The sequence below is a fragment of the Phytophthora sojae genome (assembly GCF_000149755.1).
Source record: "Phytophthora sojae unplaced genomic scaffold PHYSOscaffold_4, whole genome shotgun sequence".
NCBI lineage: Eukaryota > Oomycota > Peronosporomycetes > Peronosporales > Peronosporaceae > Phytophthora > Phytophthora sojae.
Genome location: NW_009258118.1, coordinates 2,378,912 through 2,403,907, shown reverse-complemented (window position 1 = coordinate 2,403,907; position 24,996 = coordinate 2,378,912). Strand labels below are relative to the sequence as shown.

At 53.3% G+C, this 24,996-nt stretch overlaps 13 protein-coding genes across 13 annotated transcripts; 5 read left to right on the top strand and 8 right to left on the bottom strand.

Moving 5' to 3' along the window:
• Nucleotides 1-33: 33 nt before the first annotated feature.
• On the bottom strand, nucleotides 34-511 carry PHYSODRAFT_384925 (hypothetical protein; the record flags this gene model as incomplete). Its single annotated transcript, XM_009528016.1, has 3 exons — nucleotides 34-144; nucleotides 221-404; nucleotides 477-511. Coding segments are annotated over 3 exons (330 nt in total), but the record flags the coding sequence as incomplete, so codon positions are not given.
• A 407-nt stretch (nucleotides 512-918) lies between these two features.
• Nucleotides 919-1,495, bottom strand: PHYSODRAFT_501043 (hypothetical protein; the record flags this gene model as incomplete). The annotated part of the gene is made up of 2 exons (XM_009528015.1): nucleotides 919-1,042; nucleotides 1,116-1,495. 2 exons carry the CDS (start codon nucleotides 1,493-1,495, stop codon nucleotides 919-921), a joined length of 504 nt encoding a protein of 167 aa, XP_009526310.1.
• Nucleotides 1,496-1,629: 134 nt separating this feature from the next.
• PHYSODRAFT_264215 (hypothetical protein) lies at nucleotides 1,630-2,276 on the top strand (the record flags this gene model as incomplete). Its single annotated transcript, XM_009528014.1, has 4 exons — nucleotides 1,630-1,748; nucleotides 1,934-2,009; nucleotides 2,092-2,178; nucleotides 2,253-2,276. 4 exons carry the CDS (start codon nucleotides 1,630-1,632, stop codon nucleotides 2,274-2,276), a joined length of 306 nt encoding a protein of 101 aa, XP_009526309.1.
• An 822-nt stretch (nucleotides 2,277-3,098) lies between these two features.
• PHYSODRAFT_331256 (hypothetical protein) lies at nucleotides 3,099-4,701 on the bottom strand (the record flags this gene model as incomplete). The annotated part of the gene is made up of 3 exons (XM_009528013.1): nucleotides 3,099-3,179; nucleotides 3,250-4,219; nucleotides 4,304-4,701. The coding sequence occupies 3 exons, from the start codon at nucleotides 4,699-4,701 to the stop codon at nucleotides 3,099-3,101; spliced, it is 1,449 nt and encodes a 482-aa protein (XP_009526308.1).
• Nucleotides 4,702-4,877: 176 nt separating this feature from the next.
• On the top strand, nucleotides 4,878-5,752 carry PHYSODRAFT_351148 (hypothetical protein; the record flags this gene model as incomplete). The annotated part of the gene is made up of 1 exon (XM_009528012.1): nucleotides 4,878-5,752. Exon 1 carries the CDS (start codon nucleotides 4,970-4,972, stop codon nucleotides 5,750-5,752), a length of 783 nt encoding a protein of 260 aa, XP_009526307.1. The 5' UTR covers nucleotides 4,878-4,969.
• A 167-nt stretch (nucleotides 5,753-5,919) lies between these two features.
• PHYSODRAFT_559946 (hypothetical protein) lies at nucleotides 5,920-7,313 on the bottom strand (the record flags this gene model as incomplete). The annotated part of the gene is made up of 1 exon (XM_009528011.1): nucleotides 5,920-7,313. The coding sequence occupies one exon, from the start codon at nucleotides 7,311-7,313 to the stop codon at nucleotides 6,003-6,005; it is 1,311 nt and encodes a 436-aa protein (XP_009526306.1). The 3' UTR covers nucleotides 5,920-6,002.
• Nucleotides 7,314-7,654: 341 nt separating this feature from the next.
• Nucleotides 7,655-8,920, bottom strand: PHYSODRAFT_264323 (hypothetical protein; the record flags this gene model as incomplete). The annotated part of the gene is made up of 1 exon (XM_009528010.1): nucleotides 7,655-8,920. One exon carries the CDS (start codon nucleotides 8,918-8,920, stop codon nucleotides 7,655-7,657), a length of 1,266 nt encoding a protein of 421 aa, XP_009526305.1.
• Nucleotides 8,921-9,400: 480 nt separating this feature from the next.
• On the bottom strand, nucleotides 9,401-11,110 carry PHYSODRAFT_502241 (hypothetical protein; the record flags this gene model as incomplete). Its single annotated transcript, XM_009528009.1, has 1 exon — nucleotides 9,401-11,110. The coding sequence occupies one exon, from the start codon at nucleotides 11,108-11,110 to the stop codon at nucleotides 9,401-9,403; it is 1,710 nt and encodes a 569-aa protein (XP_009526304.1).
• Nucleotides 11,111-11,725: 615 nt separating this feature from the next.
• On the top strand, nucleotides 11,726-13,435 carry PHYSODRAFT_331251 (hypothetical protein; the record flags this gene model as incomplete). Its single annotated transcript, XM_009528008.1, has 1 exon — nucleotides 11,726-13,435. One exon carries the CDS (start codon nucleotides 11,726-11,728, stop codon nucleotides 13,433-13,435), a length of 1,710 nt encoding a protein of 569 aa, XP_009526303.1.
• A 1,361-nt stretch (nucleotides 13,436-14,796) lies between these two features.
• PHYSODRAFT_498343 (hypothetical protein) lies at nucleotides 14,797-16,224 on the top strand (the record flags this gene model as incomplete). The annotated part of the gene is made up of 4 exons (XM_009528007.1): nucleotides 14,797-14,835; nucleotides 14,907-15,376; nucleotides 15,449-15,750; nucleotides 15,791-16,224. 4 exons carry the CDS (start codon nucleotides 14,797-14,799, stop codon nucleotides 16,222-16,224), a joined length of 1,245 nt encoding a protein of 414 aa, XP_009526302.1.
• A 967-nt stretch (nucleotides 16,225-17,191) lies between these two features.
• On the bottom strand, nucleotides 17,192-17,635 carry PHYSODRAFT_300385 (hypothetical protein; the record flags this gene model as incomplete). The annotated part of the gene is made up of 1 exon (XM_009528006.1): nucleotides 17,192-17,635. One exon carries the CDS (start codon nucleotides 17,633-17,635, stop codon nucleotides 17,192-17,194), a length of 444 nt encoding a protein of 147 aa, XP_009526301.1.
• A 166-nt stretch (nucleotides 17,636-17,801) lies between these two features.
• PHYSODRAFT_331249 (hypothetical protein) lies at nucleotides 17,802-18,359 on the bottom strand (the record flags this gene model as incomplete). Its single annotated transcript, XM_009528005.1, has 1 exon — nucleotides 17,802-18,359. One exon carries the CDS (start codon nucleotides 18,357-18,359, stop codon nucleotides 17,802-17,804), a length of 558 nt encoding a protein of 185 aa, XP_009526300.1.
• Nucleotides 18,360-20,714: 2,355 nt separating this feature from the next.
• Nucleotides 20,715-20,984, top strand: PHYSODRAFT_406701 (hypothetical protein; the record flags this gene model as incomplete). The annotated part of the gene is made up of 1 exon (XM_009528004.1): nucleotides 20,715-20,984. A coding segment is annotated over one exon (270 nt), but the record flags the coding sequence as incomplete, so codon positions are not given.
• Nucleotides 20,985-24,996: the final 4,012 nt, after the last annotated feature.

Genomic DNA, 24,996 nt, shown 5'->3' with positions numbered 1-24,996 from the left:
ATCACCGCTGGTTGCTGAAGGTATGCCCAGCATAGCAGTGATCGGCTGGACAGAGAAGCTCCGACTTTCATTGCTACCTTTAAGCCGCTTTTCAATCGCTTGGCTGATTGAATCGACGATATCTTCTTCATGTAGGAAGTGCACCTGTTGTACAAAGGCATCGACAAGTAAACAGATTAGCCCAAAGATCGCCATCCTTCCAGAATACAATTACACGCACCTCTCGCTTTGTGGGATGCACGTTCACGTCAATGTTGCGAGGTGGAAGCTCCATGCTTAAATATATGAACGGATGCGTGTTCTTCGGTAAATACAACGAGTAGACGTACTCACAAGCCCGCTTAAGTGATGGGCACTCGACAAGCCGGTCGTTGATAAACAGGATAAAGTTGCTTTTTCTCAGGCTGCCAGAAAACCAGTCAAATTAGCAAACGAAACAGTAGGGTGGGCATTAGGAATATCGTGAGGAAACTTACTGGTAATTGGCGTTGCTGATGTATCCACGGACTTTGCGTTGCAGGTCCATCGATCCACCAGCCGTGGTGTCTCTTTCGTATTCGAACGGCGTGAGCTCGCTTGCAAGTTTGCTGCCGTAAATGGTACGAATGACGTCCAGCTGAGAAGAGCACTGCGTTGTGTTGACTCCGCCCGACGACTCGCGATGCTGAAAAGCACGATAGCACAACGCCGGTAAGCGACAGCTCTAGCAAGCACAACCACCGGGTACAACCGCCCTTACTTTCTTGCAGACAAACCCCACTCCTTTCGCGCCAAAGTGAACAGCATACTTCTGCACCACATCCAAGATTCGACTGTACTGCTCCGACGCATTCTTCAGCGCCTGCTTCCTCGTGCTCAGATTGTAAAACAAATCTTCCACCTGCAGTCGACAAACCAACCAGCCCAGTTAACACCCCTTCAAATATCCCACCCCTCTAAGAAACCCACCACAATCTGCGTCCCGTTCTTTCCGGCGCACGGCTTGGGGTCCTTGGACTCGCCGGGCTTCTTGGCCACAAGCTTCCCGTCTCGGTACGAAGCTCTACCATTGCAGCCACACTCCATTAGTCCACATCACCCCATTCCCCGCTCCAAACTCTTATTGCACACCCTACTTGTAGGCGCAGGGCTGGTCCGCCGTTCTGGACGTGATGGTCACGTGCGCCACGTGCGAGATACTGGCGAGCGCCTCCCCGCGGAAGCCGAAGCTCTTGATGTCCTTCAGGTCCTCGAAGCTCTTGAGTTTGCTGGTGGTGAAGCGCTCGCACACGATGTCCAGGTCCTGGCGCTGGATGCCGCGGCCGTTGTCCTGGATCTGCAGCAGCTTGAGCCCGCCCTGGCTCACGGTAACCGCCACGTGCGTGGCTCCCGCGTCCAGCGAGTTCTCCAGCAGCTCCTTCACGGCGTTGGCGGGGCGGTGCACCACCTCCCCGGCCGCGATGCGGTTCACCACGTCCGGGCTCAGGCGCTGGATGCGCGGCGCCGGCGTCGCCATGGTAAGTTCAACACTGACGCACTTTATCGCGGGAGAAGATCGGATTGGCTAAAATTGAAGTGGGGGTACACTTTTAATTTGGGGGTACGGTATTTAATGTGTACCCCCTGTTCCTGCGTGCCGCTCACTAGGCCATGGTGGCGTTCAGCGTCTACAAGTCGTCCAAGTACCTCTTCGACTGCGTGGCTGCGGCCCACGCGGCGCGGGCACAGCCGTATCCGGCGGTGGATTTGAACGCGTTGGAGGCGCTTGGGTGAGTTTTTGGGCCGTGGAAAATGGACCAAAACGCTGCAGATTAATCCAAAAGAAGGGTCTCGTTGTGATACATTTGCGTGTTTTTCGGCGGTGCAATGCGTCAACGGCAACGGTTGACGCCTCTTCGACGTCTAAAGAGGCTACCAATGCTTACTTCATTGATTATTGTTTGGTGGCGGGCAGACTCAACTCGGTGGATGTGGTCAAGCGCATGGACTACGCAGAAGTGGACAAGCTCGTTAAATGCTGCCCACAACATGTAGGTTCGCAGTGCTTTCATGGCTGTAAGTTGGAGCAGTGCACTAATCGTTGAGTATGTTCTATTGCTGTGGCCTTGGTAGCCTCCGCAGACGATCGTCGTGCCGGCGACGCATGGTGACATTACCCCGTTCCAGGAGTTCGCCAAGTACCTGAAAGCTCGACAGCGGGTAAGACAGGCGCAACTTGCCTTCAGGTGACAGTTCAGGTTTTGACTTGTGGAGTGCTTAGGCTGGTGTCGCAGTGCTCGCAGATGGACGTCTGTTGATGCTTGCGCCGCTGACGAACGATGACTCGCGGCTCCGCTGCGTTGTCGTGAAGACGAAGCCCGCAGCGGAGGCTTCAGCTGCGTCTCCAGCTAATTTCACAATCGATAAAGCTGCACCTGTGGTTCATTTACCGACTGGCTCCCAGACCCAAGCATCTAGCGCACTGCCGCCAGCACAGCCCGAACAAGCAGACGAGAAACGCCGGCGTGGTCGAGTTCGCTCTCGAAATCGTTCACGCACGCAGCAGGAAGAGGTAGCGAGCGCAGAGTCTAAAAGCTCGTCCATTGAGCCGAATCATATCAGTCAGGTATGCGTGTTGCTATTAGTAAGACGCATGGCAAGTATCATTAGTGACGTGAGTGGTTTGCATTTTACAGGCTACAGAGACATCTACACTGTCTGCACCAGCAGAAGAGAAGCTGATTATGCTATACAGTTTACCGCGGATCGAGAGAGCAACGCGAATCGCCCAACTTCGGTACGTGCGCTAGATTCTCATCACTCACACTATAGTTGTTATAATCCGTTTCTGTCTGTGTGTAGGCAAGAATATGAGGCTTTCCACGCGCTCCACTACGACGTTTTGAAGGCATGGAGCAAATCGGATCCGGATAGCTGAGAGCCCGAGGATTAATAGCAATGCAACATTGGCGTTGTGTGGTGGGTGATGCGTTCTCTCGTACAACACGAGGTTGGTCTACCGGTACTTGAGCGATGTAATGACACTGTAAAAGATTGGCACTCCAGCAACGTGGGTGTATTATCTGTCGCATCAGCTTAGTTCTTATCGATGTGAGCAATGGAAAAAAGGGATACTTAGCCTACTCGAAACGCAACGCCTCCATCTCTTGCAGCTCCTTCGGCACCTTGGATGTCGTGATTTCTATCCCAGACTCCGTGATCTACAGTAAGACAAACAAAGATAAGTTAGTCTGCTATCAACACCACCAGGTACTGTATAGTAGTCCGTACCACAACGTCATCCTCGATACGAATACCAATACCACGGAATTCCTCGGGCAGATTAATATCGTTCTTCGGCAAGTAAATACCCGGCTCCACAGTGACTACCATGCCAGGTACCAACGGCGCGCCGCGCGTAACGTGGGGCGTGTCGTGGGTATCCATGCCCAGATAGTGGCCGATGTGCGTCGGGTTGTATTTCTGAAACTCGCGAATCGCAGAACGCGAGAAGGGGCCGCCCTTGTTCGTCAAAATGCCAAAATCAAGCATCCGCTTCATCATGAGTTCCACGGAGTAATCGTGCAGCTCGTTCAGAGTGATGGACTCCTTGGCTTCGATCTTGGTTCTCAAGTGGTCGATGCATTTCTTCTGCACGTCCAGCACGAACTCGTACATGGTGGTCTGTCCGGACGACAGCTTTCCTCCCACAGGCCACGTGCGGGTGATGTCACTGGCGTAGCCACCAGCAACCTCGCATCCCGAGTCAACCAGCACCAAGTCGTGCGCACGGAGCAAATCGCGCTTCGCCAAGTAGTGGATCACAGCAGCATTAGACCCCGAACCGACAACGTTCGGGAACGCATTCCACAGTGCACCGTTCTTCTTGATAGAGCCCTCAAACACCGACCCCAGCGCCAACTCCGACATCCCTGGCCGCGTGTTCTTCATCATGTCAATAAATCCCTGCGCACCAATGTCCGCTGCAAATCGCATGCGGTTCAGCTCGTTCTCCGACTTGACCACACGCAGCTGCTCCACCAAGAAGTCTCCCGCGAAGAACTTGCTGTGGAAGCCCTGCGTCGCCTCCACAAAGCTGGGCGAGTATCGTCCACCATCAGGCTTGAGCACAAACACCTTGTCCACTCCAGAAATCAGCTTGTTCATTGCCGGAGCAAGGTCCGTGAGCTGGAACGCGTCGTCCGCCAAGTACCGATCTTTGGCTCCGTCCAGTCCGATCCGAGCGCCATCCCACTGCTCGCTGTATCATCAGTCCATATATACACACCAGCTTAGCACCGCATAATAACGACTACCACCTCCATTGTACTACGCCGTTGCGCACCTGTGCGGGTCGCGAGGACGCACGAAGAGCACGAAGGAGCACTTGTTCTGGGTCTTGAGCAGCACGGCGTGGGCGTCCGGCTCCTCGAGCCCCGTGAGGTACATGAAGTTGCTGTTCTGGTGGAACTCCCACGGGATGTCGTGGGTCATGTACTTGACCTCGGCCGCGTTGGCGATGAGCGCCGAGTTGTCGGGCATGGTGGCGAACAGCTTGGCGCGGCGCTGCTGGAACTCCGTGGCCGGCAGTCCGGGCTGCAGGCATCCCGGTTGCACCTCGAACGGGTTGAACGGCTCGGGGTCGTCGACCTTCGCGCCTGCGGCAAAGTTCGATGCGGCCCGCACGCCGTAGGCGCCCGCCCGGAGCTGCACGACGCGCTGCGCAGCCTTCCGCAACATCATGATCTCGATCGATATCCTCTGGCTCGTTGACAACCAATACCGGTACAGTGTACCACTTCCCCGTCTTTGCTCGACCATTATCACGTTAAGTACGATGTAGACGCTCGACTAAGTACGATTTATGGTTGGCGTTGGAAGCCGCACTCCGAAAAGACTCGCAAGTCGACGTTTTGCCAGCCCCGAAAGGACCCGCAAGGCCCCAGACCGCAGTAGGAAGGAGCAGGGACGAGACTAGCGCGTACGCGGCCTACAGGACTCGACAGTCAAGATGCCGCAGCACGAGCATATGGAGATGCACCGCAAGCGCCACGGCGTGCGCATGGACGCCGCCGAGAAGAAGCGCAAGAAAGAGGCCCGCGAGGTGCACAGGCGCTCGCAGTTCGCCCAGAAGGTGCACGGCCTGCGCGCCAAGCTGTACAACCAGAAGCGCTTCAAGGAGAAGGCGGCCATGAAGAAGACGCTGGCGCTGCACAACGAGCGCACCAACAAGCACGCCAACGACGACGAGATCCCGGACGGCGCCGTGCCGTCCTACCTGCTGGACCGCGAGGGCGTGTCGCGCGCCAAGGTGCTGAGCAACACGGTCAAGCAAAAGCGCAAGGAGAAGGCCGGCAAGTGGGACGTGCCGATCCCCAAGGTCAAGCCCATCGCCGACGACGAGATGTTCAAGGTGCTGCGCTCGGGCAAGCGCCGCAACAAGGCGTGGAAGCGCATGATCACCAAGGCCACATTCGTGGGCGAGAACTTCACGCGCAAGCCGCCAAAGTACGAGCGCTTCATTCGCCCCAGCGCCATGCGCTTCAAGAAGGCCCACGTGACGCACCCGGAGCTCAAGACCACGTTCCAGCTCGACATCCTTGGTGTCAAGAAGAACCCGCAGAGCCCGCTGTACACGCAGCTCGGCGTCATGACCAAGGGCACTATCATCGAGGTAAACGTGAGCGAGCTCGGCCTCGTCACCACCTCGGGCAAGGTCGTGTGGGGCAAGTACGCCCAGATCACCAACGTGCCGGAGAACGATGGCTGCATCAACGCCGTGCTGCTCGTCTAATTGCCGTTTTATAACTATAGATCCTTTTGCAATCATATATCGCCTCGAGAACCACACGCTTACTTCCGTATACCTTCAGTCAATGTGCTATGGCAGCCAACGCTTTGCTCATGTGAACGCGTAATGTGGTTATCACGCAGGTGTTGCTAGAGCGTCTGGAATTTTTTAGACCGATGGGTATATTCATTTTTCGCTGTGAGCTGAAGGTGCTGACAAGCTCCGGGCATTCAATTCTGCGCCATGAGTCTACTCAGTTCTTGTAGTTTTCGATCAAGCCGACGTACGCAAGTCCGCTGTCTGCGCAGGCCGCCAGCAGCGCGTACTTGCCGCCTTCCTTCTGCAGCTTGTTGGACGCCGTGTTCACTAATCTGCTGCCGGTGGCACCGAACGGGTGTCCGAGCGCCAACGAGCCGCCCCACGTGTTCAGCTTCTCCGATGGCACGCGCCCGACGGCCTGGTCAATGCCGAACAGCTCCTTGCAGTACTTGGGCTCTGCCAGCGCGTTCAGGTTGGCCAGCACCTGACCAGCGAAGGCCTCGTGGATCTCGAAGTAGTCGATGTCGCTCAACTTCAACTTGTTCTTGGCCAGGATTTGCTGAATGCCGTAGGCAGGTCCGAGCAGCAAGGTCTCGAACGGGTCCACGCCAACAAACAGCCAGTCCTTGAGCACCGACTTCGGCTTGTATCCAAGCTCCAGCGCCTTCTCCTCCGACATGATCAGCGTCGCAGCAGCGCCGTCCGTCAAGAAGGACGAGTTGGCTGCCGTGTGGGTGCCGTGCGGCTTGATGAAGGCGGGTTTAAGCGTCGAGATCTTCTCCAGCGTCGAGTTCGGGTTCACTCCGTTCTCCTCCGTGCTTCCCTTGTACGACAGGATCTCACCCTTGTACTTGCCCTCCACATGGGCTCTGTAGGCCTTCTGGTGGGCGTCGATGGTGTACTGGTCCATCTCCTGTCTCGTGACGCCAAATCTAGTCGCCAGTCGGTCGCTGGACGAGCCCATGATCTCCCTCGTGTGGAAGTTCTGGATTGCAGGGGCAACTGGGGCAAAGTCCCCGAGTTTCAGCCCCTGCAGCAGCTTCAGCACGCCCATCGGGCCCTTCTTCATGGCCTTGGGAGCGTTGATAAGCCTCTCTCGGATGGGCTTTGAGAAGCGGATGGGCACGTCCGAGAACGTCTCGACGCCGCCAGCCAGCACGATCTCGGCGTGGCCCGACAGGATCTTCTCCGCGCCAGTGCAGATGGCCTGGCTGGAGCTGATGCAGGCCTGCGTGACGGTGTGCGCCGGCACGTGCTTGGGGATGCCGGCGCCCAGCGCCGCCTCGCGCGCAATGTTGGACGTGCCGACCTCCTGGATCACAGTGCCGGCCAGCACGTAGTCGATGCTCTTGGGGTCGAGGGCTGTCTTGTTGATCAGGCCCTTGAACGCGTCGCGCATCATGTCGTAGGCGATCACGTCCTTGTAGACGGTGCCGGACTTGGCGAAGGGCAGGCGTACACCGTCCACGACCACCACGCGCTTGGCTGCGGCAGTGGACAATGCGCGTGAGGAGCGGGCGCCCATGGTCAGGAAGCTGCGGCGACCGGCGAGCATGGCGGAGGGAGGAATGACAGAGAGTACTGACGTCGAGCTGCAAATTCCGGAGTGAGCTTTGCGATCCTGCGCTAACGTCCCTTGGGGAAACGGCGCGATCTGATTGGCCGAGAGAGGACGTACACGTCTCACGTCGATTTTTCAGTCAGATGCCAACGTGATTGAAGTTTTTTGTGGTGTGGTGCAACACGACGTGAAGGTACAGGTCGAAGTTGCAGTTGGTTGATACATTGGCTGTCGGGCTAGTTACTTCTTTTAGCTGAGTGCATGCGTGTTGGGGACGCCCATATATATACATGCGATGTATGTGGTTATTGGTACGAGTGAAAGAAGCAATCGCGGCCGAACTGGTCCGAGTTGATGAGCGAGAAGAGCGACGACGCCGAGGTGACGGCCAAGCCAGACTCGGCGGCTAGCAGTGGAGACGAGCGGCAGATCTCGTCGACGGCCACGTCCAGAGCGTCCGTGCGGTCCACTTTGCGGAGACAGGGGCGACACACCTTTGCCTTTTCGTAGCGCATCTTCGCCGCCGCTTTCTTCTCGCTCGTGAACATGTTGGGGTCGTCTCGAGGCTTCCACGCGACTTTCAGAGGCACCCGGCACAGCGGACATACGGCGCTGCTGCAGAGCGTGCACTCCCTTCTGCAGGATAGAATCGACCGTCCAACGCCGCAGCCACACGAGCTGCACTCGCTCTTGGCCTTTTTGCTCGTGTCCACCGACTGCTTCTGCTTGTTATTCAGCATCCACGCCAGCTTCTTCATCCTCGCGTTCACAAGAAGTCGCTGGAAAGACAGCAGCGCGTCGGCAATCTGCGTCATGACAATGCTCGTGTAAATCGGATACCGGTAGCCCATTGCGTCGACGCAGCCCGTCATGAACACTTCGATGAGTCCTTGTTTCTTCTGGCGAAATAGTCGGCAGAACGAGATGTTCGCGCGCACAATTTGGTGGTCGTGGAGCTCGCGCACCCCCGGCACCTCGACCGAGTGGCGTAAATTGTACCCGACGTGCTCTCCGTGACTGTCAAGTGCGATCCCCGTGGACTCCAGGTACACGAAGTCTCGGGGTCGAACCACGACGCTCACGAACATCGGGCCTCTCCCTATGAGCGACCACTTGACCTGCAGCGATCTGAGCGGGTTGCTCGGCGTCGGGGAAATGATGGACGCCAGCTCGGCGCAGTCCGTGAGGTAGTCCCCCGTGCACGCCGACTTGGCCAGCATCTCCTCTCGCGTCGGGTTCAGCAGCCCGAACATGAGCTCGTTGAGCTCTCCTCTCGTCGTGCCAATCGCCATGAGCGGGTGGATCCCGCTTGGCGACGGGGCCACGTCCGACAGCGACGACTCTCTCTTGAGGTTCTCGCGCATGGAGCGGTCCTCGTACAGCATGACGCCAGCCTTGCGTTTGATGGGTTTCCACCGCTTATCTGCGAGCCCGTTGTAGTCCAGGCGGAGGTTCTCGAAGTCTTCGATCGCCGAGTCGACGATCATCGCCGCCACGTTGTCCATGTTGTCCATGTCCTCCTTGGCCAGATCCAGCTCGGGGAACGTCTCCGGTGGCAGGCGGAACTTCATGCCGGCGCAGGCGTCAGCTCGCGCCACTCACTGCTGCTCGGCGTTGCAAGAGAGCTTGCTCGAGTGTGCGTGTACTTTACAATGTCGCTTCGCTGCATGCAACCCACCGCCTTGGCGGTCCAGCAAACGTGCGATTTGACCTCGTCCTTCCGTCAATTGAGCTTACAGAACCGGAATATAGGGGGTACCCATTGATTTCACCATCTTATCCGGCAGCACCCATCACTTAGTATTGTTATTTTGTTCATTATCCGGAGTATGCACGTTGAAGTAGAAAGTATGGTCTCACAAGTCGCACATTTCACGACCTTACTTCACTCGTTCATGGGCAAATCGCGAATCCAAGGGTAATGACAAAGGCACGATGCCCGTGATCATTATTGACAACATATACAAGTCCAGTGTAGGTTCTCCATACACCTGAAACGAACTGTTTTATCTTTTTGCAATACATGTTTTCTCCTTTGGCGGGCTGACTGCTTACCACAGAGTAGAGTGGTGAGACTTCGGTGCGCAGCCTCCTGTGATCGCCCAGCACTTTGTTGCCGGGTTCATGCTCAGAATATTCACCATCGTCAGCCACGCGAGCGCAAACATCAAGATCCCCACCATCCACATGCCCATGCGCTTGCTCACGCCTCCCTGGCGACGGAGAGCTTGAATGGCGGCTCGTTGATTCGGCAGCAGCGGCAGCAACATCAGCGACACCATCTTCATACCGTAACAAATCCAGATCGTGATGGTCACGTCTCGGCGCGTCTCGTACGTGTCGGCAAGGATGTCGTCCTTCCAGACGTGGAAGCGCGCGTTGATGAACTTGGCGATGGTGCGACCGAAGGGGGACGAAACGTGGTTGGCAGTCGTGAGCAGCCCGAACAACGCGCCTTCCGATCCCCTCTCGATAAGCTCCACAACGACATAGTTGTTGACAATGAAGCGCATAGCGTGAGGGATGTCTCCGATCACGGGCACACCAAGCCAGAACCACTGGCTACGAATGACGTCCCATGTCACCAAAGTTGTCATTATTCCGTCGGTAACGACACCGAAGATCACAGTTGCTGCGATGGCGACGTGCCAGTTCCAGTGCAGTCCACGCTGCGCCATCACAGCCAGCGTCGCTGCGTACAGGAACGTCCCCACAATGGCCATAATACTTGCGTTGAACGGCGTCGCGTGGACCCAGTAGAGCTTGATGTTGCTGGAGGACACGATGTTGAAGCTGTTGAACACGCCCGAGAAGAACTTGTACGCCGCCACTTGATACACCGCCCTCTTCTGCAAAATCCCCCAGAAGCGCGCCATATATTCCTTGAACTTGGGCGGCACCACTTCGTCCTCGTAAATGAGGAACCACGCAGCAGGACCCAGAGGCAGGCAAATGCACCCCAAGATGAACATCATTTCGGGAAAAGTGAGCGAGAAGTCGAAGGAACCGCCATACTCGATGCCGTTGAACGCGACTGCCACGACGAGCGCTCCTACTGCGTTGAAGCCCATGCGAACGCTGTGGATCCACGATTGAATGCGCCCACGTGTGTTGATCGGCTCACGCTGAGCATACTCAATCACGACAGCATCGGCCGGCACCTCCACGAGCAAGTATCCGAACGAAGCCAGCATCATCGGAATCACGTACTTGCCGGCAGCGTCGGGCGCGTTGGGGTTGATACTTTGGCGTTGCTCCTCCGTCCATTGATCGGGGCTGATGGAGTGCATGGTGGGGTCTCCGTAGTACGGCGCGGCCTCAGGGAAATTCGCGATCATGAAGAGCATGCAGCAGCACAGCAGCCATCCCAGCAGCATGTATGGACGCCGACGCAAGCCTGCGATCGGGAAGCAGTCGCTCAGGATTCCCAGGAACATCTTGTACGACCATGGCAGTTGCACCAGCACCGTAGCCGACACGACGATGGTTCCTTCAGCGTTCAGGTAACCTTGGAGCACGGGGTAGATGACGGCAGGGAGCACTCCATTGACGAAACCGATGCCGGCGTACTGCATGAGCAGAGCTAGCACGTCAGGCGACAGCAGACGCGGAGGCGGTCCATCTCGCAGCACCTCGTCTTCGAGGTCGGCGTCTTCCGACTTGGTGGGGGTGGGTGGTGCATCCGATGGTACAGCGCCATAGTTGAGTGCTTGACCCTCCTCGTTCAGCACGAGCTGCTGCTGCTCGTCCGAAGCTCCCATGCTGGCGAGAGAAACCAAATAACCGACGAGCGCCGCCGGATAATTTAGACTATGAGCACCATGTTCCTATCCTCAGCCGCCTCGGCATCCTCACCTGCAAGCTCACTGCCGCCCTTGAGCGATGCAGAGGTGTCCAGCTCCAGCGCCTCTCCGACGGCGGGGATGTGTGTCAAGTGTTGTCGAGACCGCAGCCACACGCTGGATTAATTAATCCCGATGATTTGCTCCGCCCCCATACACTCCCGCAAGTCACATCCCTCCGCAGCCGATGAAGTGTCGCTGCGGGCTTATCCGACGACGAAGCATGCTGTCGTCAACAGCGTGGTGTTCCATCGTGCCCATCGTGTTGCCACCGCAAAGAAGAACGCGTGATTGAATGTGGACGGTGCTCGACCACCCGTTCAAGGGTCAGCAAACCTAGACGAGCTTGTCCGAAGGCGCTGATCGAGGCCGAACGATGCACCACCCGTCGTGATTCAACTCAGGAGATCCCTCGAAGGATTCTGTGTATCTTGTCCTGGTGGTGGGTCTTTCCATTCCAAGTCTCATTACGCAATTCTCCGGTCATCGCGAAGCTTACTTCAGTACGTGCGCTCGAACCGCTAGTAGAGCAGCATGACGGTGACGGACGACACAGTGAAAGCCGTGCTGGAAGACCGACTTAGCCGACTCTCCGACCTCAAGCCCACCCAAAGCGAATCTGCGTATTCACACCTGGTGTCCCCATCCAAGCCCATTGACACGGAGCTCGAGAATGGCGCATTGCGTGAAGGGAAACCGCTGAACCTGCTGTCGAAGGAGTGCATCGGACTGTTGGCCCAGTACGCTGGCGTCGGCTTCTTGGCGGGCATCATTCCTGGTGTCATCTACCCCGTGCTTCAAGGCTACCTCAACGCAGAGGGTACCATCGTCGTATCGGCGACCGTGCTGGTCCAGATCCCGTGGTGCTACAAGATGTTCTTCGGTGTCATCAGTGACTGCTTCCCGATCATGGGCTACCGCCGTCGTCCGTACATGGTCATCGGCTGGGTCTTCTGTGTCGTGATTCTCTTCATCATGGCGGCCATGTCTGTCCCCGATCCGTACTACGGCGATGCGTCCATGCACAACATCGACGAAGAAGAATGGACTCCGGAGCAGATTGCCAGCATCAACGAAAGCGCATCGAGCTCCGCTGGAAAGTATGTGGTGCCCATGATGCTTGCGTCCTTCGGTTATCTCCTATGTGAGGTGGCAGCTGACGCTATGGTGGTTGAGTACGCACAACGCGAGCCCATCGAGCAGCGCGGCCGTGTCCAGACTGCTGTGTACGCCGTCAAGACCTCGTTCACCGCCCTCGGCGCCGCTGTCATCGCCTTCTTCATGAACGGGGAGGAATACGCTGGCACCTTCGACTTCTCGCTCACCTTCCAGCAGCTCATGCTGATCTCGGGTATCATCTGCGCGCCGCTGGTGTTCGTGTCGTGGTTCTTACTCCACGAAGACCGCGTGACGGACAAACCCACGTTCGGGCAGTACATGTCGACGTTCTGGGGGATGCTCCAGAAGCGCGCGATTTACCAGATCGTGGCGTACAAGTTCTTCTCCGGTGTCTTCAACAGCTTCAACATCGTGTCGTCGAGCAACATTAAGCTCTACTGGGTCCACGCAACGCCGTTCAACAACAGCGTAATGACGATCGTTGGCACAATTTTCTACGCTACGACACTTGCTCTCACGGGCAAGTACGGTCTCGACTGGAACTGGCGCACGATCATCATCATCACGATGTGCGGTGCGCTCTCTATCGATGCGTTCATGACAATGCTCACGGTCTGGGACGTCGTCCGCAACCAGTGGTTTTGGCTGGGCGTGCCGGTCATTGAGTATCTTCCGGACGGTATCCGGTTCATGATCGCCACGTATGTTGTAGTAGAGCTCGCGGAGGCCGGTCACGAAGGTGCATTGTACGGACTGTTGACCGCTACAACGAACTTGACCACCCCATTCGGTCGCTCGATGGCGAAGCTCGTGAACGCCCAGTTCCACGTGTGGCTGAAGGACATCCAGGCCGACACGTACGTCGTTCGCCGTGACGTGACCATCACGATCTGGATCTGCTACGGTATGAAGCTTCTCTCACTGGCGTTCCTGCCGCTGCTGCCCCGTCAGAAGGCTGAGACGCAAGAGCTGAAGCGCACGGGCGGGTCTAGCCGAATCATGGGTATTATCACGGTGGGGTACTTGGCCTTTGCCATTGTGTGGGCGACACTGGTGAACTTGTTGTCCATGTACGAGAGCACAATGTGCTGGAAGATCACCGGCGGCTGCGCGCCCAAGTCGTGAAATGGGCAAGAATCATGACGAGTTTGTTTGGCGTTCTGGCTGAAACATCGTTAGTTAACCTTTACTACCCAGCTTAAAAGCCCACGCGTGGGATCGGCAAATATCCCACGGGTGGGCTCAAGCTGATTAGTTGAATGCATGAGTAAATGTATTAAAAAGAGCGTTTAGAGGCTACTACACCTTTGCCAATCCAAGTTGGCAGCAGTGTAAAGCAAAACGGTGTGAAGTAACTTAAGTAGGGGGCCCATTATCGAACGACATTCGTGCAACAATCGCGCGACATTGTTAAAGCACTGCACCTGCGGTTTCACTCTCCGAAAGGACAGTATAAAACCCACACCTTGAACAAACCTAACCATGAACTGTGCAAAAAAATGGTTTGCTGGTAAATTACCAGGAATTGCGAACCAAAATTACCGATCGCATGTGGTTTGCGGCCAGAAGTTTTCAGTTTTCAAACCACAGTGGAAGGTTCGGAGTTACACGCCGTTACAGGTTCGGAGTTACTTGGTATTTTGAAACGAATACCATGCCTTTCGTGGCTGCGTGGGTACGATCGCAGCCTTTCCTCAAACGCCGCACCCTTAGAAAATATACGATTTTCTCAAGAACCCCTTTGAAGATTGCTGCATATGTTTGTTTGTCCGAGCTCCCCTCATTCTAGAGTTTGCTCCGTCGTTCACAGCACCGCACGCACACTACCAAGTTCCTAAAGCGCTACATCAAGCCTCCACACTCCATTCGTTCAATTTGCAGCAACCAAGATCAAGTGTTGACTAGCTTTACCTGCACAAGTATCTGCACAAGTACCTGCACAAGTACCTGCTCAAGTTCCTGCGCAAGCCCCCCCCCTCCAGCAGCCATTCCGGATTCAACTGAGCTTCGACGCTGTAATAGCGACTGTCGCTTTTCGGGGTTGATGGCGACAGAGTTCCGCAGTAATAGAAGACCCGCTCAAGCCCAGCAGGTTGGGCAGAACGCTCAACTTCGTGTCGAGGCAGCAACTACCACCCCGGCACCAGTTTCGCACAACGGGTTAGAGGGCGAGCCTGTGCCTGCTGTAGCTGCTGTCACTTCGTCGACCACGGTTCAGCCTGTACCTGCTGTAGTTGCCGTCACGATGCCGACTACTGGTGCGCCGGTGCCTGGTGTAGCTGCCGCCACTACGTCGTCTACTTCGGGCGCAACGATTCCAGTCCCAGCACATGCAACCCAAGCTATTCGAGACTACGTACATCCCAATGGCTTCACAGTCGTATCAAAACGGCGGGGAGAGTGCTCCAGTATACTGAATTGGGGTGTTCGTGTTACTGCAGCACTGGATGATAAGGAGTACCTTGGTTGGATTTGCCAAGGCAGCCATGAATGTCACCGCCAGAACAAGTTTATCCAGCTTTTTGGTAATACGACCAAGGCTACAAAGCTTCTCAGCGAAGGGCATTTGGTATCTGCGGCCAAAGTGATAGCAGAGAGCAAGAGGAAGCGGGACCGTGCTGAGCAACTTGAGCGCTTCCGAAGTGCGATTTCTAATGGAGACGACAGTCGCCGAATGACTTTCCTTCTGGAAACCATGCGAGTGGTGAACAACAACCTCCCTTTTCGAATCGGGGAATATGAAGAATCTAAACTGCTTGCTGATTTGACTCTCTGCAAAAAATATCGAGTCACACTTAACCATCAGACGGTGTTCCGGGCAATAGCCGAGCTGTATTCAAGTGCCAGAAGCGCGGCCTGCTCGTACATTGATCGCTCCAGACTTGTCGGTGTGCCGGTGTACTCAGTGGTGTGTGATTTCCTGGCGTCGAAGACGCAGAAGTCGACCAAATACGTTGGCCTTCGTCTCTACTTTATCGACCATGAGTGGAAGTTCCAGTCGATCCTGCTAGGTACTCGTCATTATGAACCCATGTACGGCGAGAGAAGCGAGGGGAATCGCGAGCCGTTCAAGCGATGGGCCCTCGAGCTGCTGAAGGACTTCGGTCTAGCGAACAAGGATCTCTAGGCGTCAACGAGCGACGCTGGTCCGGACGTCAAGTGGATGATGAAGACAGGACTTGGTCTCCAATGGGAATGGTGCATGCCGCATCTTACAAACGCAGCGACGAAAATGGCATTCGGCATTGTTTCGCAACGCCCAAAGTCCAAGAATCCCGAGGGTACCGATCTACTGGCTCGCATCAAGCGCACTACGTTTGCAATCCGGTCCAATACAACTATGGGGAGCCTCTTTGCTGAGCTTTGTAAAATGGCGAACGATGGGGGCTCTACCCAGCTGATTGAACACAAAGAGCACCGATTTATGGGGGTTGGAGAAGGTTATCAAGCGTCTTCTAGCAAAATGGGATCAACTTGAAGACTGGTTTCAGGAGCGTACCGACAAAGCCATTCGTGACCGAGACGATATACCCGAGGGCCTACCGATTGCAGACGACAAGGAAACCCTTATTCAACTCTATGGGTTACTCAACCCAATTGCCGCTCTCAACACCAAAAACCAAAAGGAAGACGCAAACCAAGTTGATGTGCTTTTGTCTCTTTATCGACTTCGGCAGACCGTCTTGGACGAGACACAGCCCATCCGAGACAGAGTGCGATTGCCTACCGAGCCTCCACTGTACTATCAAGTGCGGTGCCTGGTTAATCTCACGAAGACTACACGTGCTCTGCTCGCAACAGCGTTTCACAAGAACTTTTTCGTGCGGTACACGGACCCAGCGCGCTTCCGTCAGACGGCTTATATACCAGAGTTCAGATGCTGTTGCATCCTTCATCCAAGAATCAAGACATAAATCTAGCGACGATCGTCAAGCTGTGCAATGAGCAGCTAGTTTTCGACCCGAAGCACCCCTATCACCGCTTAGACAAGCAAAACGTGGCGCGCAATGTTGCATCCGTGAAGGAAGCCGTGATGTAGCGTCTGAGAGCACTGATGATTAAAATTTCGAAAGCTTCTGCTACTACTCAGCCCACGACCCCGTCACAGCACCCGTTGCGTCGATGCTGGAGCCACCAAATCTGCAGCAGCACACAGTTTTTTCGGAAGAACTTCTGGCGTTTACTGAGGAAGAGGTGGTGACAGTAGTCCAGCGTGATTTCCATGAAGCTCGAGTCGATGAAGAACTTGACAGATGGCTTACCATCCAAGCAGGCTTCAGGTCGTGGAGTCGAAACCTGAGTCAGCTCTCGCGTACTGGAAGCGGCAGCATCTTGAGAACAACTATCGCATTTTGCCTATTGCCGCACGGGTTTTATTTGCGATCCCGTGTTCCTCCGCACAGATTTAACGAGATTTTGGAATCACAGGAATGCTGGTTACAAGTCATCATACAAGCATCGCGAAGCACAACATCGACATGTGCTCGTTTCTCAACAGGAACCGCAGGTTCGTCGATGTTGCCACTTGCAAGAGACTGCGAGGTGAAGGAATCGATCCCAGCAAATGTCCTCGCGGCTCTCAATTCGCAAGCGATTGACGCACCATTCTCTGCGGAATGGGAGAGTGAGATGGCGTCGTGCGTATTCGATAGCGGTTAAACATGCAGGGTAACAGCCACTCAAATACATTGCATTCCTGTAAATTGCTGGCGTCTACGCTTAAGTCGATAGCAAAGGGTCATTTTAGAATCACCAGGTTGCATGAGCACTTTGCCGCAATACTCGAGCATTTATATGCATGTGGGAGCGGAATACCACAGTAATTCAAATTATATCTTGTTGATGCACTATGGTTAGCAAAAAAGCAAGGTTCTTCATGGATCATTTGCTGCTTCGAGGCACAGAGCGCATAGCTGTACGTCGCAACTCCCGTTCTCGCTGCAACACGTGTTGCTCTACTTGCTTTGTTGCTGCGACCCGTGCTTGAGCCGGAGCCACAACGTCTCGGGTTCCTGCTTCCTTGTCTTGATTTGTGTTGCAGCCACGCTCTTTTGACTCACTCATGCGTTGGCGGTGACGACGTGAAAAAGTTGTTTTGTTATGAAATGAAGCGGGTTTCAAGATGGCTGGGTTCTTGACCACACTTGCCGGTTCGGCATTTGCTAGCAGCTGGGCAATACCGCTATTGAGCTGAGCCAGCGCTGCCAAAACCGCACTACGTTCGCCAGGTGTTGCTTCTGTCAACAGATCGGCTTGGTTGTCTTCAGATGCTTGTCGTTCGCTTGAAGGTACAAAATGCACTCTATTGCGTATCGGTTTCTCCATAGCGGAAGTTGCTGACTCCCTTTTCGCCGAATAAATGACTCCATTATTTTGACGACTAAGATCCACGGGGGGGGGGGGGGAGCTTGCAAAATGGCGGCAGCATCTCGGCGCGTAGTTACACCTCTCAGCAACTTTGATCTAGACTCCAATTTCGAAATACGGTCACTTAAGCGGACTTAATTTCTGCAGCAGCTTGCATGACCTTCCGAAGTTCTTGACCGAGCCGATCAATCTTTGCCTGCGATTCCCGGAGCTGCCGTTGCATTTTTTCTACTACAGACGACACATTCGCGATCATCGTCGCAGCGAGTCGACCTTGAGCGGCTTGTTGGGCTTGTTCTAACTGTACCATACTCTCCACGACTCGGGTGTCAATGCGCTGTTGTCCCTGACGCCGGAACGATTGCAGAGCGTCATCCAACTTCTTTTGAAGCCTCTGCTCAATCGTACCAGCATGAAGCTGCGCTAATTCAGCATCTTTCTTGTCGATTTCTGTCGCGTTTTCTTCATAAAGAATCTCACAAGCTCGCAAGTTGGTTTCTTGTTCAGCTTCAGCTGCTTTCCTTGCTGCATCAAGCTTAGCATTGAGTCGCTTCTCGATCCAGTCTGACTGTAGATCTGCGGCAGCTTCGAAGTCATCTTGAACTTGTTTCAGTGCTGTTTGAAGTCGCTCCTCACACGCGACCGCATGCGTAGTAGCACGCGCGTTGATTGTCGTATCCATGCTCGATAACCTGCTATTGATCTGGTCCTCTAGGTCGTTAGCTAGAGAACGAACAGCATCAGCAGCAGAGGCGCGAACACGCTCATGATCGTCTTGTACAATGGAGTTGAAACGCTTATCAACCTCCAGTGCTTGGCGTTCAATTTGCTCCTTCACAGAGGCTTCATGATGGGCACCAATGGCATCAAGATAGTCACGAATGCGGCAACCCAAACGATTTTCCGTGCCCGCAGCGGTTTTAATGACATGGTAGTGAGTATATTGAGCAATCTCGAGTAGCTTTTCATCATTTCGAACTTGCGAGTCCTGCAAAACTCTACCAAGCTCTGCGACGACCACTGCATTGCTGAGCGTGACTTGTTCTTGAACAAAAAGCTGGCGTCGTTGTACACTACTCGTGAGATGGCGGTGGCTACAGCAATTAGGCCGGCCTTGCGGCGCTTGATCCTCGAAATCTTCTGGACCGCAAACAGCTACGACTGCCTCCCGCAATGGGTTGACCTGGCTCTCCTCTTCATGCACGGCGATCGCTGTTGTAGGTTGAAACATTACTAGTGAGCGAACACGAGGAACTTCGTCTTGTGTAAAATCCGCAGTGATCCCTGTCACCAGAGAGCGAGTAGCCTTGGGTTCCAACCGGTCGTGAAAACTGCCAGGGTTGGTTTGGAGTTACAAAATAAAACGGGTTCAAACCATGAAACCGATTCAAACCTGGTTCGACGGTCATTTTGGTTTGGTTTGAACAGGCCCTGGTTTGGTTTGGTTTGGTTTGTTCTAGTTGTGATAAAAGCGGCGAAATCTTCTACCGGTAACTGCATTATCGGACGAGCTCATTTCGTGTCTCGTGTCATTGAGGCCCTGGTAGGCGTACTATGGAACTCTTCGTCCTGATTTATATGGCAATTAACGACTCCTCGGTCATCACAGAATTCACAAGCGTTTCGGAAAAGCAAACTACGGATTGAATACAATTGAAGCGCCGATGAATCCGTGACAACGAGGCTTATTGTTGCTGATGAGTTGAAGACTTATTGCTTCCAACGTGGACGAGCTGCGACGGCACAGACGCAAGATTTAAGCTGCAGATCTTTTCAGGGAAATATTGTTAATATGCATAAATAGCTCTTTACTGCGATTAACCCTTACTTTAATGTTAAGGCGCAATACAGGCAGATGCTGCGGCTGCTTCGCTGCTTCGCAGCCGCAGGAGATGGTCGCGGATATTTTCACTGAAATTAGTAAAGTATGCATTCCAGCTCAAATATAGTAAGCAAATATTCCAAAAAAATTCGTATATCAGCGCAGTTGCGATTTTACTTTTTTAATTAATGTACGTAGTCGCCATTAATAATTAAAATCCGCACGTACGATTTATTTTGGTGCGTCTGTGTTGTCGGAACTACATGTAGGCATCCTGTCGCTCCTGAGAACTGCAAATCCCCCGGACCACCAGTCCGGGTACCCGAATTAACGTTAACAAGTAAATAACCCCCAAACGGATACGTGTACCGAAGATTTGTGGCGTTATCAGTAGCCGTCTTTTAGTGAATAGCCATTTAGTGAATAGCCAAAAAGTAACATGCACTCACAGCACAAAATTCCCTACAGGTACAAATATTACGAGAACCAGTTTAACGTTTAGTAAAACCTAGTTAAACTGGGATAGGAAGCAACGTTAAGCATTCGTCAACAACGGACTTCGCAATCGCTCCATGGTTGGTGCGACGGAGCTCACATCCTGGTGCATGTAAGGCAATGAGTGACTCATCAGTTGGTAATCATTACCAGTAAAAGTCCAATGGGCTTTTACAAATAGGAAATGATGCAAAGTACAGGTCTATGGCCAAGTGCCTTAAAACTGCGTGTCAGCAGAAGCAGAGTGATTACTGTGGAAGCGCTTGCTGATTATACCAATCTTTTGAATGCCTTTATATTTAAGGACTATCATCGGGCCCTGTTGGCGTCAAGACTGCGTCACGGGTATGACACCGTTCATCTACATCTCGGCCGAGGTATTCATCGTGACGTTCTCGAGATGGCGGCACGGACGATGCGTCGTGTGCTCATATCACCGTGGGAGCCGACGATCGAAGCGGTCCCTCTAGGACGGCGCCGCTATCTTTTTTGTTTTTCGATGGCGGCTCGCGTGGTAATCCAGGCCCTGGCGGCTGTGGTGCTGCCGTGGTCTGCATCGGAAACGGACGGGGTGGCCATGAAATCTGTTGGGTCGTTAGCATGTCCTACGCGACCGCCAGCGCGACCAATAACCTGGCGGAGAACATGGGGCTACTGACGGGACTCAATGCGTGCCTTCGTTTTGGCTGGACCCCACTTCATGTGGTAGGAGACAGTAACCTCATCATTCATCAGCAGAAGACGCGGACACCGCCACGCGCCAAGCATTTACGACCGCTGTATCGGCAAAGCCGCAGGATGGCCGACAAATTGGCGGTCAACTCCTGGCAGCACCACCCTTGTGCGCGCAACAGCATGGCAGATGCCCTCGCAAACATGGCGATGGACTCACGCCGCAGCTTTCAAAGAAAACCCAACCGAGTATGTGGCTCCGACTCGACTTGGGACGACGAGTACAACTACGCTTCCGGCGATGTTAGTCACTGCCAGGGGCGGAGCCAGGGCCAAAATGGGGGGGGCATGCCCCCCCCCCATTTTTCGGCGAAGGCGTTTCGATTTTTTTAGATTATTTTTATTTAGACGGCACATGCATGAAGTTCACACTGTTCCTCCGCTTAATTGATAATAACACGGAAGGAAAGAGGAACCAGCCGGCAATCACGACCTTCTTTGTGAAGAAGCCCCGTCAAGAGCCAGAAGACTTTGACATGGCCCGCAGTATTGAATCAGATCCTGGGCCACGACCCCAACCTGTAACGCTGCGCGAAAAACAAGAGCAAGCAGCGTTGGAATGGTGTTCGCTCAACAAAATTCCTGATAGAGCTGAAGAATGTTCCACTGGAGACTTTGTTAGGCGGGATCCTGCTCACAGACCACCAAATTTATTTTTCGTTAAGCAACTGATTGCCGATCATCAGCTACTGCGTGACGTTATACAATCCTACGTTCGCCTCGGTCCTTACCAACCGCAACTCAAGCAATATCCGGCCCGTGACATCGGTGGATGCATGCGTGCTTTTCGGGCCCAGTGGTTTGAAAAAAAAAAATGGCTCGAATACTCTCCTTCGACGGACGCGGTGTATTGCTTATGCTGCTACCTCAGCCGAGAAGTAATGACGCAGCAAAGCGAGCTCACAGTGTATGCACAACCTACAACGGGCTATAGGAACTGGAAAAAGGCCACTACAAAAGACGGATTTGCAAAACATGTTGGGATAAAAACCAGCTCGAAGCACCACTCAGCTCTGATCGATTTCGACAATCGGAGATCCTGTCATAATGACGTTGGTGTGGCTCTGAATTCTCAAAAGATTGGTGAACGACAACAAAACCGGGAGCGCCTGACTTTTTTTCTGGAGATCTGCCTTCTCCTTGCAAAACAGGAAATTGCATTTCGGGGCAGCGACGAAAAGGTGTACGAGCGGTTTAATTTTTATGTAAGAAATGACATCACTGGACTAACGTTTTTTTACAATGCACACGATACGTCACAAAATAAAGACAATTTTCTTGAGATTGTTCAGTTCATGGCACAGCACGCGCCATCGTTTTCTCGCGCAATGTCCTTAGCTGGGGAAAACGCTGTGTACACATCGCCACAAATTCAACGTGAACTGATCAAATGTGCGGCTGATGTTGTTCGAAAGCATATTATGGAGGTCGAGATTGCAGATGGATATTTTTCTGTTCTGGTGGATGAAGCAAGCTGCATGGCGAAGAAAGAGCACATGGCTATCGTAATTCGTTTTGTGTGCGCTGCAACGGGGACTATTAGAGAAAGATTTTTTGGAACTGTCCATGTTCGCGATACGAATGCGGAGACACTGTACGATGGTTTGATAACGCAATTAGAGAAGTGGGGATTGCTTTTGGCGAGCTGTAGAGGCCAGGGATATGATGGTGCGTCCAACATGTCGGGTGATATTACTGGTCTTCAGCGACGTCTACGCTCCCAGTGTCCTTGCGCCTACTACGTTCACTGTTTCGCGCATCGACTTAATCTCGTCCTAGTTGCAGTGACTATGAACACGGTCTCGGTGGTGCAATGCTTCGACACCGTGCAAGGGATTCACACTACTGTAAGTGCTTCGTGTAAAAGGATAGATCAACTTCTTGACGAAGCCGCTGTGGAATTGGAAAAAATGCTTGATCAAGGACATCTAGAATCTGGTAGAGGTTTAAATCAACCAACTTCTACCGAGGGTCTTAGCAAAACAAGGTGGAATTGCAACACATTCGCGCGTTAAGAAAAATCAAGATGCTTTGGGCCCCAATTACAAGTGTGTTAGAGCGTGTAGTGGTCGATGGTGTGAACCCCCACAAACGCGCTGAGGCGTCAGGAATTTTAGAGAAGATGTGGACTTTCGACTTCGTATTTCATATGGAGATTCTCACTGCAGTTTTAGGAAAAACAAATTGGCTGTCCCAATTTTTGCAGAAAGATGACGTCGATATCGTGCCAGCTGTGAATATGACGAAGCAGGTATCCAAAGAACTAAAAGAAATGCTCGATGATAGTTCTATGACTGGGAACTCGCCAAGTTTTGAATCGATTTGGAACTCATCGGTCAACTTTTGCAAATCAATACAAGTTGACGACACCCTTCTCATTCCTGACAAAAATGGCGTGTGGAAACGACGCGTAATGAGAAGTCGGGTGTGTGGCAGGGCTGGAATTCCAGGAGCGGACTCCTCCAGGGATGGTGTCCAGCCTACAAAAGAAGCTCACTATCGTGACGAAGTATACAACTGTATCCTTCGTGACCTGATTTCTGAAATGGATTCACGATTTAGTGGAGAAGTTCTTAGTCTCATGGAATTGTGCGGATCGCTCAGTCCACGTGATAATTTCAAGAATTGGAGCGCTACTAAAATTGTTGAGCTGGCTAAAACATTTTATTCCGATGATTTCACCGATGAGCTGGACGACCTTCGAGAAGAGGCCACTCGGTTTCGCAATCTGGCAAAGATCGACAAAAGGTTCCAAAAATTGAAGACAACGCAACAACTATGCATCCAACTCGTCGGGACCGATAACAACGAGCTGTTCCCGACCTTGCACCGAATTATTAACTTGGTGTGTGTGCTGCCTGTAACAACTGCTACTACGGACCATGAAAAGAATTAAGACGCGGCTCAAAACAACAATGGGAGATCTTTGGATGTCAAACCTGATGGTTTTGGCTATCGAGCGTGATCTTACAAATAGCATCGACAAAGACTCGGTCCTCGAAAAGTTTAAAGCGATGACAAAAAGAAGAATCGAAATGTAGATTGTGGATTTTACTTTAAAAAAATCTATGCCCCCCCCCATTTTTTTAAGGCTGGCTCCGCCTCTGGTCACTGGATGGAGCAAACCAGCGATGAGAACTCCTCGGGGTTCGCGGCCTTTACGCATTAGTGTGTGCAGGTGGCTCTGGTTTACGGCTAGAGCAGTTTCCTAGGGTGGTAGGATAGAGACAACCGCCGACAAGGTCGTAGCTGTCGTTAGCCAAAGAAGTTAAGTGACATCAATGTACCTCAATGCGAAACGAAACGAAACGAAACGAAGGTAATGAGTCTACAGAGCTTATCTAACTGCTAGAACTTCTATAGAAGCGCACATGGATGCTGTCCAGCTCTTACAAATTCACCCGTTTATTCGCATCCTTCGCTAGTTTTTCCCAACTCCAGCAGCGCAACATTAGTACCGTCAACGTACTGACCGCTAAAACATCCCCAATTCCAGTGCCAAACCACAGGCCTTCCACTCCGAGATGGATTGAAATACCAGGTACACCCCACAGGTATTCCAACGCCGTATGCCCACAGTTTGGGACGTTGTTCGCAACCAGTTGTTCTGGCTGGGCGTCCCTGCCGTTGAGTACCTCCCGGACGGTATCCGGTTCATGGTCGCCACTTATGTCGTGGTGGAGCTGGCGGAACCTGGCCTCGAAGGCGCCCTGTACGGCCTAATGACTACCACGACGAACTTGACCACTCCGTTTTTTTTTGGCTGTTGATTGGCTAAGATTGTAAACGCCCAGTTCCACGTGTGGCTCAAGGACATCCAGGCTGACACGTATGCCATTCGCCGCGACGTGACCATCACAATCTGGATCTGCTACGGCATGAAGTTGCTCTCACTGGCGTTCCTGCCGCTACTGCCCCGTCAAAAGGCTGAGACGCAAGAGCTGAAGCGCACGGGAGGGTCTAGCCGAATCATGGCTATGATCACAGTAGGGTACCTTGCATTCGCTATGGACTGGGCAACCATGGTGAACTTGTTGTCCATGTACGAGAGCACAATGTGCTGAAAGATCACCGGCGACTGCGCGCCCAAGTCGTGAAATGGGCGAACTCTGGCACGTTTCCGGAGGTAATCCATGATGGACAATCTTTAGCTTCTTAGGTAGAAAGTTCGAGTTTAATAAGGTTATAATCCACGACTTGATAATATCTTCGGCACCGTGAACGCAGCAGTTCCTTTGGCTCCAATGCATACAACCTTCATAGAGAGAGA